The sequence below is a fragment of the Lactuca saligna genome, chromosome 1, assembly GCF_052625555.1.
Source record: "Lactuca saligna cultivar CGN05327 chromosome 1, ASM5262555v1, whole genome shotgun sequence".
NCBI lineage: Eukaryota > Viridiplantae > Streptophyta > Magnoliopsida > Asterales > Asteraceae > Lactuca > Lactuca saligna.
The window spans coordinates 88789437-88800229 of record NC_136417.1 but is presented as its reverse complement, the minus strand read 5'-3'; the positions used below and the strand labels follow the sequence as shown (position 1 = coordinate 88800229).

The window sequence follows — 10793 nt, the reverse complement described above, 5'->3', positions numbered from 1 at the left end:
TAAACAAGAAAGAAAAAGAAGAAGAAAAGTAGAGGTTACGGTTTTTGGATAGTTGCAAATCAGAATGAATGTAATAGGGCAAGGTTGGGCTTAGTTAAATTTAAGTGGGCTAGACATATTTTTAGTGGATTAATTTTTTTTGGGGTTAAATTTTCTTTCTTGTAATATGGAGTATTTTGTTTTGGGGTTTAGTTGATTTGCTAATACAAAATTATATGGAGTGTGTGTGATTTAGAACATGCGTAAAATGTTTATTTAATTTTAAAAATTATGTTTGTTTTACTTAATTGAATGTAAACAAAATATAAATAATTGTGGAGTGGTAATCATTTCCCTTATTTAGTGGTGTGGTACTGAACATGTAATAAAGATGACGTAGTATAGTTATGGTAGCACTTTTCTATCGGAGATTTAGATGTTTTTTGTTTTTACGAAGCAAAAATTCATGAAGTCCGCGTATCACATTTACAACTCTCTGCATGAGAAGATGTTGACCAAACGGTTGCAGCCTGCAAAAAGTTTGTTTGTTTTTTAACGTTTGCAAGCTGTTGCAGTAAACTGAAATTTAAATAAACTGATTTTACAAACTGAAAATAGTTTTCAACACCGAATTTTTAATAATCCAGTTTTAAAATATTGAAAGAATGCTAAAAAAAACATGTAAAAAAATATAAAAAATGTAAAAGAAGCTATCATAATTTAAAAAAAAAAACTAATTTTAAATAACATAAAAAAAGAAAATTATAAAAAAAAGATTAAGAAAAAACTATAAAAAATGTCTAGAAAATTCATAAAAGAATCACACATGTTCAAAAATATAATTCAAACTGAAATTTTTTATTAAAATAAAAGGTAAAAAATTAAAAAAAAAAAAACAACGTTTTAAAAGAATGAAGTTATGAAAAATTGTTGAAACTATAAAAAAGAAATTGTAATAAATTCATAAATCAAAGTTAAATAAAAATCAAAGTTTTAAAAGAAAAATCAATGTTAAAAAGAAAATAAAAAAAATTATACCAAATTTTTCAAAAAAATCATTTGAAAAAAATAAAAGTTAAAAATTGTTTGAAAAACAAATCAAGCGCTGTGTGGAATAGAATTCGAAAATTTCTAAAAAACAAACCATACAAGATTTCAAATGATGCAGAAATGATGGTATGAAACCTGAATAGGATGTTGATTCTCTCAACTAAAAAGTAAAAGATTTAAAGTCATTAAAGACATAGACAGCAGTTTATAAGCACATTAAATTGACGATAAAAAATATAACATAAAAAATAAATAAATGGCATGGTGAAGTTGAAGATGGCAAATTATCAACACAATTTCTAACCGTTTTTTGTAGTAAATCGGCTATATATGGCTATGGCTATGGTTATAGCTACATTAATATGTATCGCACTATTATTGAAAGTGACAAGATAGTGTCATACTTAGCCTAACCTCCATGGCTATGGTTAAAGCTGACATAAATGTTTATTAACAAATACATAATTTAATTCTGCTAATATACATAGTATAACGATTGCCATACCTAGCCTCACACAATTTTCCGGCAACTACCATCATATCCGGCCAACATTCTGTACTTATCTTTCCTCGTGAAATTCACACATTCAAACGACAAACTAGATGCGATCATTCGTTGTATATTATTTGCGACATCGTGGCTCAGTTTCCCGTTTCTACAAGTTGATTCATAGGGTAACTTGTTCAAGAAAGTAACTTCATAAGTTGGATTAGGGTTCATAGCGAAGTAAAATGTATCCATTGATTTCCACCCTCTTACGGTGGTGGCGTGAAACATGGACATCTTGGTTGACATAGCCACCGGAACGAGGTCGTCTGTGAGTTCTGCAAACAGAGCTGAAAACCGGAACAGAATTGGTTCTCTACTGGTCGTTCCTTCGGGGCATATGACCAAATCTTCTTCTTGTAGAAGCTTCTTGATTATGTTGGCATCGGTGGTCCGGTCCCTGGTTAACCGGATAGTTTTGATAGGAGACATTATCTCCGAGAGTCTTGAAAGAGAGTATGTGACGGCGGGGATTGGACGGCCGAGGGCTGCGGAGAGGAAAACCGGGTCTAGGAGGGTACGGTGGGAGGAGACGAATAGGACGCCAGTTTGGCCGGTTGACTTTTTAGCCGCCGGAGGTGGTGATCCTTTAATTATGACACGCATTCCGAGTGCCCAAAAAGCGTAATACGTTATACTCATGGGGAGGAACATACCGGCGGCTATACGTAGACATGCAAGGAGGAATCCCACCGGAATCCAAAGAATGGTGACTAGAGCCATGAATGGGGTGAGCTTATTGACTAATCGGCCGTCGTGGAACACCACTCGTTTTGGCAACTTGTCTGCTGTTACAGCCTGAACTTCCGCCGTTGCTGGTGGAACTATATAACCTTCCTGAAAGAGATGACTATAGTTGATTATGAAATATCTAAGTCAACGTAACCATATCAAACTATCTGTTTGTGTTTCCAAAACTCCAATCTCTTTTTTTAGTTGTATAATAACATTATTTTTCTCGATATCATTCCGTTTAAGGTTGATATTTATGTGATTATGTCATATGTGGATCACAAGTCCAAATAAAAGTTGTATATCGTAAAAAATTGTTACCATATATCTTCTAAATGTTATTTCTTATGATATTATCATATATATTCATATGTACTATTGTAGTAATTATACTTAATATATCAATTATTCTTATCCCAACCGATCTTGATTTCAATTAATCGGCTTCAAGTATAAATGTTATGACAATTGAAAGGAAAGAACACATTTTTTATGGGTTTTGGTTATGACCTTGCATAATTTCATGAATGGGTAGTCAGTTTTCCGGTCACCAAGTGCCAACTCCGGTGGTGACGCGTCTTTAAAAGCCTTCAAAAGAGCGTCAGCCTTGTTACTTCCGACGAGAACTCCAGGTTTATTAACAAGTCCGGTAGCTCTTCCTTTCCAACTATGAATCTCCGTACCCATCACCAAATCGACACCCAAAACCTCCTTCAAAAAGGGCTCCACCATTACAGTCGGCGTCGCTGTCAAAACACACCTCTTCCCACAAGCCGAGAACAAGCCCCAGGCCTCCGGGTGAAGGTCATCCGCGTAAAATTTTGGCAAGACGGCATGGGCCGCAGATTCAATGTCAGAAATCTTCACTCCGGCAAAGGTGGCAAATATCATAACACGGACCCCGGCAGACTCTGAAATGTAATAGTAGAGAATTCCGGCGATGGGAGAGGCAAGAAGCAAAATGAGGAGTCTTAAAACTCCACCAACATCAAATGCAACGAGGGCAAAATAAGGAAATGAACTACGTCCCCGGAGCAAAGTTCCGTCCATGTCGGAGACTATAGTTTGGTTTTCCCGGCCAAATGTCTTGCAATTAGATATAGGAGGGAATTCATAAGTGAATTCAGAATAGTTCTGATTATGAGGCATTGTCATCGGGAGATTTGTTAGAGTTGAAGTTTTGCTTTTAGTTATGAACGAGTATGTTTGGTGTTTGTGTGTATATATAGAATTGGAATTAATGATATTTACGACTAGTAAAGTTTATATTCAATTAAATTTTAGTTTAAAATATTGTTCTAATAAATAATTAGTTTTAATCTTTTTTTTATTATTTTTTTTATTTTTTATCAAATATTATTTTAATACAATTCTGCATTAATATTATGACATGTATCATTTACATATATTTGACAACTAGGTGTGTGAGATCCCTATATTATATGAATTGATTTAAAAAATAATTAAATTTAAAGTATAAAAAAAATATTTTTTAATTACAAATTTAAAATAAGAAAGAAAAAAATATATTTATTACAATTTAATATAATATATATGATATTTAATACTTTACAAATATATAAGTATATGATTTTAATTAAAAATTAAAACAAACCAAAAATTGACAAGTGAATAATATTTATTTTAAAATTACCACAAAATAACAAGTATCAAAACTGATGAAAGACTGACAAGTAGCAAAAAACATTTATTTATTAAAAATGATTAATTTCAAAATTCAAATTTATATTTTTTAAATTATATGTTAAATTTGAAGTTAAATAACTTTAAAATTCTGATATATTTCTTAATTAATAGTTTATTTAAAATGACTTATTTATAATAATTGATTAATAATTATACATTTTTATTATAAAAGTTTAATTTATTTTATAATCGTGGTTCTCACGAATTATAAACTAGTTACTTATATACAAAAACATTGCTTAAAAATTCTCGATTTGTAAATTTTAGAGTTTAACAAAAAACTCCATTTTGAACAAAAAAAATTGTTTGACACTACAACTTCTATTGTTGAATTTAACAAAACGTTTCAAATCTAAAACGTTATCCGTTACTCACTATCTGTTACTTGCTACTGGTTACCCTCTAAAAGTTAATTTTGCCGAACACATCTATATATTGATATTTTTGATTTTTAATTCTTTTGAAAATGGCAAACGAACTTAAATCTTTACTGATTAATTTTAAAAATATTTACTTCAATAAATTTTACTAAAAAATTCTTTTAATTTTATAAATAATTTTTCATTCATTAAACAGGTTAAGATCAATATTATTCATTCATTGAATTTGTTTTTTACTTGATTTGATCTTTATAACTCATCAAAACATATTTTCACATTAGTTTTTGATATCTAAGGTAGCTAGCAAAAAAAGTTTAATAACTTTAGAGTGTGAAAAAGACATAGAAACCTGTTGTTATTGTTCATAAATACCAAATTAATTAAAACCACAAAGTCCAGACGAGTAAATTTGGTGTTTGTTAGGGTGCATGAAACAGTAGCAGCTTCGGAGGATTGGGTAGCAGTACCGATGGTACCATCGGTTAGGTCATTATGTCATTGTATTGATAACACGATCAGAGAATCACACAAGTTATATATAACGTGCATTTTGTTTGCTTATAAATTAATACCATCAAATCCTAAATCCAATTCAATTTCATTCTGCTTATAAATTAATTTCATTTTATTTTTTTTCAATTCCGTTCCAGCATTGTTCATGAAACATCCGAAAAATGATAGTAAAATTTTCACTTTTAAATCATTAAACCCATACAATTAATTGCTCCAAAACCAATCAGAGTAAAATATATCTTTTTAAAACATCCGAGTAAATATTAATAATCAGTACAGAATAGCCATAAGAGGATGTTGTGCAGTCAAGTCAGGTCCTTCTCTCAGGAACGGGAAGTATCTGAAAAATGTTTAAACCACAAACCGTAAGTAAAAAACATAGTAAGTTCTCCAAAATACCACATACCATACATATAATGTCATGGACTACCATCATGGTGTTTTTCTTGGAATGTAATGGGCTACCCCTATGGTCTTAACATCTAGGTGTCATGGGCAACTCTTGTGGTCTTTCCTTGAAATGTCATGGGCTACCTAGGGATGTTAACGGGGGCAAACGGGGCAGGGATTGCATCCCCCACCCCCACCCCCGAAATTTTTTTGTTTCCCCGCCCCCGCTCCCGCCCCCAAAATTTCTAGCCTCCCCATCCCCGCTCTCGCCCCCGTTTGGGTTGACTTTTTTTTTTTTTGGCGAACGAAGGTGTTGTTTATGCTAAAAGAAGTTATTTTTTGAGCTAAACGAAATCATATTGGATAAAAATAGTTATTTATAGCATAAGTTTATATATTTAAAATACAAATATTATAACATCTTAAAAATGTTATACTATAAGGTTAAAAACATGATATTTAATTGAATTTTGGAAGTTCAAAATCATTGCTATTATTTATTATATTTTTATAATTAATATATATTAATATAAATAATATATTAACGGGGTCCCCATTAGGGGTTCGGGACGGGAATACCCACCCCCACCCCCGCCCCGAATCTAAAACGGGGGTTAACATTGCCCCCGCCCCCACCCCCGTCCCCGATTTTTTAAACAAATATTCCCCATTCGGGACCGGGGTCCCACGGGACTTTTTGACATCCCTAGGGCTACCCCCATGGTTTAACATCCAAGTGTCATGGGCTACCCCCATGGTTTAACATTCAAGTGTCATGGGTTACCCCCATCCTCTTTCATGCAAGTGTCATGGGCTACCCCTATGGTCTTTCATACAATGTCACGAGCTACCTCGGGGTCTTTCATACAAGTATCACAAAGACAACTAACATCCTACATAGTATAGTGAGAAGACTCACTTGAATCATGAGATCAGCTAAACCTCAGCTCAAAGCCCCAAAACCAATGCTATAACACTCCTATCAAAACATACAAGGTCCAATCTTAGTCTACACCTTTAATCCAATAATGTTGACCAAAAGTCAACCCAATTCAACAAGTCAACGGTCAAATATCAACCCTTAAAATCAACAACCGAAAAATTACCTCAACAAATCGCCACATTGTGACCTTCCATCGGTCACGTCGTGGCAATATAAAGACAAAATAGTTTATAAACTCATAGATAACTTTCAAATATTGTTCAATTTTTTTTAGCACAAACATTTATTTGGACACTGTTTATAAACTCATAGATAACTTTCGAGTCATTCAAATAAAATCTACATTTTATTCAAGGATTTCAGTCTTCGTTCTCTTATCAATCTCATAAGTAGATTGGATCGAATCGAATTTTTAATTCCATAAATTAAAATTAGAAATTGAAGTATCGATTTTGTAATGTTGGTAATTCGACTATTATGGAGACTTGCTTGAAGTCAAATTCAAGTTCGACCGGTGTTGATTGTTCAATCGAGTCAAATGAGTTTCTGTTTAAGAGTCAAAATCATATAAAGATGAATTTAACTGATGTTGATGTTTGTTTATGGAATGATCAAATGCTGAAGAGTGTTCACTAGTCTATTCAATTGAAAGGTCAAAAGAAGGTCAAAATTAGGTTCTTATGAATTTGGAATCGAAATTAAATGTGAATGTTCTACTTATAATTTGATGTTGCGATTTTGAATTGTTCATCAAAGATTATATGGAGAATCAGGGTCTTTGAGTTCGAGTCGAATGAGTTGGAGATGCATCAACATTGCAAAGTAGATTTAGAAGCTATAAATCAAAGTTCAGATCATCGAATCGATATTTTTGAATTGAAGAATATATGCAAGGTTTATTTCAAATTGATGTCTGGATAGATGGTCATATTGGAAATCGAACGCAAAGGATTGATGATGAAAACTTAATTTTGAATGGGAAGGCTATAGTCCGAATTGATGGATTGATAGAGTTGATGTTGATTGGCATTACTTCATTCGATTCAAGTATTGAGTTTTAATTGTTGATGCTTGTTCGCATCAGGATTGATTTGGAGTTGTTTACTTAGAGTCGAAAAACAATGAAGGGAATCGAATGTGATAGTTTTGAATTCGATTTTGATTGGTGTTGAATCGAATCAAGTTGAGAGTTAAATTTCAATTTTGACTGGTATTAGTGTTGATTAGAGTGGAATGTGGGTTTGATGATCGAACACATATAGAGTCGAAATTGATATGTGATTAATTGTAATTTCAAATAGAGCATCTGGGAATGATTTTTTGATTTTTTCGAATTGAGAGGATTGATTTCGACAGTACAGGGTTAAGTCATTCTATTTGAGTGTCAAAGAAGTTGATGCTCACATAAGTCGAAAGCAGATGGAATTCCTTAGAGTCTAATGACTTGGAATCATACATGTATTTTCTTGGAGTCGAAATCAACTACTAGTGTTTGTGTACTGGGATTGAATTGGGAAGAAAACATTATTTTCCATTCGAGTCCTCATAGTTTCAACACTTCAGCATAAAATAAACAACTTCAAATTGAGGGTACTTTTGTCTAAAGAGGGAAGGAATTTCAAACTGGTCCCTGAAGTTTATGCGAATTGTCACTTTTTGCCGAGTTTTGCATTTAGGGTAATGTTTTGCATTTGAAGCTGATTTGTCGCAACGGGTCCCTGCAGAATTTGAAAACTGATAGGTTTTACCCACTTTTCGAAATTATTGCAACTCTCAGCAAAAATTAGAAATTTTCAAAAATTTTTGAAATTTGTCTCGGCTTTTCGTGATTGCTTTTGGTGCAATATTTTTGCGGTTTGATTTTTATCACATATCGAGGGGGAGTTTCGTCAAGTTTATTCCTAGAGCGCTTCTCAAACCCTTGTGGGTTTTATAACAATTTGTTGATTATAAAAAGGGGGAGAATGTTGACATGGGAATTCGAAGATTACTGGATATTCCTTTTTAAATTGGATTTGAAGACCGGTGTTACCTCGAGGTGGAGTTAGGTCTTGATTGCTTGGAGCTCATTTGGAAATTAAAGCTGAGACATCCAATCCTAACTTTGAGGGGGAGAATGTTAAATTGCAAAGTTCTCCTTGCATGTGGGTTACCCTCTTATGATGTGTAATAGGTTAAGTCCTTCCTATAAATAGGAAGTGAGTGACTCCCATTTATGTATGAACAATTATGGAACCCATTTGATGTAAGATTTAGTTTAGAGAGAGAAACTATTACAAGACCTACTTTCTAAACTCTTTCTATTCTAATGGGGCTTAAATGATTTTCTTTACTCTTTGTTGTTTTTCAAGACTGATTGATTAACCTTGATCTTTAAAATTCTGCAAATGTCATCATAATTGGGTCTCTAGAGATTTAGAATACTTACCCATTTTCTAAAACTCACAATCTCACCCAATGTCGTGTTACAAGACTCTGCTCAAGAGTCTAACTTATAAAGGTTGCCCTAGTATATCTGCCACACGAATCCGACACACTGGTCACTAAATTTTCCATACTCCAAACTTTTACTAACACCCCAACCCTGCAAGATACTACCGACTCCCACCCTCAATCAGGAGCCATACTTATCTAGCCACTAATATGACTCTAATTGTCCCCTAGCCTGAACAGTGATCAAATATATAACAACAATGAGGCTGAATCAACCCGAACGAAGGAAATGATTCCATTACTGTCTTACAACCATTTCCGTGATGGTCTAACTCATCCTAGAGAATGCTACACGCAAAGTCGTAGAATTTCAATACTTACACATGTGACAAGCATCAAATTTCCGATCAAGTCAAAGTCAAATAAAGTCAACAGGTCAAACCGGTCAACTCATCTAACCCTTGTATATTAGGGTTTACATTATGTTACTATTGTACAACTCACTATTTTAATAAGAAGTTATCACTTGGAAAGATCATTCGTTCAAAAATTCTCAACCCTAATCGGGTAAGTGATGAAACTATTCGATTAAACATTATTCCATACCCCTCAGGGGCATATAACCATCATAATGAAGCTTAACGGGGTGTACGAATCTTGCGTTGCGAAGCTAAACATCTAGAAAGGTCACAAACAAAGTCTCTCTCTCAATCTCTATTTATAAATCTCTCTCTCTCTCTCTCTCTCCCAAATCTCTCCTAAATCTCTCCCATAATCTCCCTCAACTTTTTATAATGATTTGGGGGCATCCCAACCCTTAACTTAGCCAATAACCGCATAAAACTGGAAAAAATCTTGAAAAACAGCTTTATAGGGGCGAACCCTCTTAGGCCCAAAACCCTAAGAAGCGAAGCCCCCAAAAACTTAAGAATCAAAGCTGAACCGAGAAAGGGAACCGAAATAGAAGCAAGCAAAACCGAGAGAAGGGTCCGAAACAACAACAAGAGAAACCGAGAGAGGGGACCGAACTGTTGGATGACCTAAACTGTGCTGGATCGAACCCGAACCCGAACCTCCCCCATTCGGCCCATTTCTCCTTCGGGGCATTTCGCTTCTATTCGCCTTTGGTCCATGGCTATAAGGGACCGACCCTTGGTCTTGTCCGAGCAACTTCACAAATTTTACTTCTTTTCCCGGTTTTCGACCATTTTCACGTTTTAAGCCCGTTTTTCATGATTTTGATGCGGGATTTTCACCAAAAATCATATTTTGACATATAAGATCCTAAATATTCATAATTTAAACACATTTTTAGGGAAATCTTTATTTAAGAATAACATCTAGTGGGTAAGATATAGAGGTGGAGTGTTGACTTTACCTTTGAGTTATGACACAAGCAACCCACCACACCATTCTAGGGCTATACTCAGTCAGTATTCCTCCATACTTACTCAACTAGTTCTCCTTTCACACTATTTCACCATCCCATAATCAGATGAAAGGGCTGGAAATCTTTACTTCACTTCCCACATTATTCACTCTTTCTCAAGAAGAATCAAACACATTTCTCTCTCAGTTTCTCTCTCTAAAACTTGAAATTGAAGGCTACAATTTAGCATTTCCCTCCAAGTTTGGTAAGTAAATTCATCCTAAATTTGATTATCTATCATCCTTTCACTCAAATCATGGATGCCTTACACAAATATCTTCATCTTTGTTACTAGATCTTCGAATCCTCAAGTATCTCCCAAGTGTCCTTGACTTGGAAACTCCTTTTCTTCATCATCCATCTACTGAAATCACTCAAGGTGACTTCATACCCCCACATTTTCATGTTATTCTTCTTATTCAAGTTTTAGGGGGGAGAATACAAGTTAAAACACCAACAACATAACTAAACTTAAACATCAGCTTTCAACAGAAAAGTTAATGTTCATTCACAAACTGTTTTGAACATCTTAAACTTTTTAGTTTTCAAAACTGTATTAGGTTCAAATAGTTCAGGTTTATACCTTTAAAATGACTACTTGAACATGTCCATACGATTTTTCTATAATTTATAGTGATTTTTACAAAATTGCGTATCACTGTAGCTACAAATTCAGACTTGTCTGTGAAT

The 10793-nt window shown here is 33.8% G+C and overlaps 1 protein-coding gene across 1 annotated transcript; it reads right to left on the bottom strand.

Moving 5' to 3' along the window:
* Positions 1 to 1375: 1375 nt before the first annotated feature.
* On the bottom strand, positions 1376 to 3486 carry LOC145000061 (glycerol-3-phosphate acyltransferase RAM2-like). Its single transcript, XM_078959208.1, has 2 exons — positions 2819 to 3486; positions 1376 to 2413 (listed from the first exon to the last, which is right to left on the bottom strand). The coding sequence occupies exons 1-2, from the start codon at positions 3461 to 3463 to the stop codon at positions 1541 to 1543; spliced, it is 1518 nt and encodes a 505-aa protein (XP_078815334.1). The 5' UTR covers positions 3464 to 3486; the 3' UTR covers positions 1376 to 1540.
* Positions 3487 to 10793: the final 7307 nt, after the last annotated feature.

Coding starts and splice junctions, on each gene's coding strand:
- LOC145000061 (XM_078959208.1), bottom strand. CDS start 3,463: ATGACAATGCCTCATAATCAGAACTATTCTGAATTCACTTATGAATTC. Junction 2,414..2,818: donor CATTCATGAAATTATGCAAG/GTCATAACCAAA, acceptor CATCTCTTTCAG/GAAGGTTATATAGTTCCACC.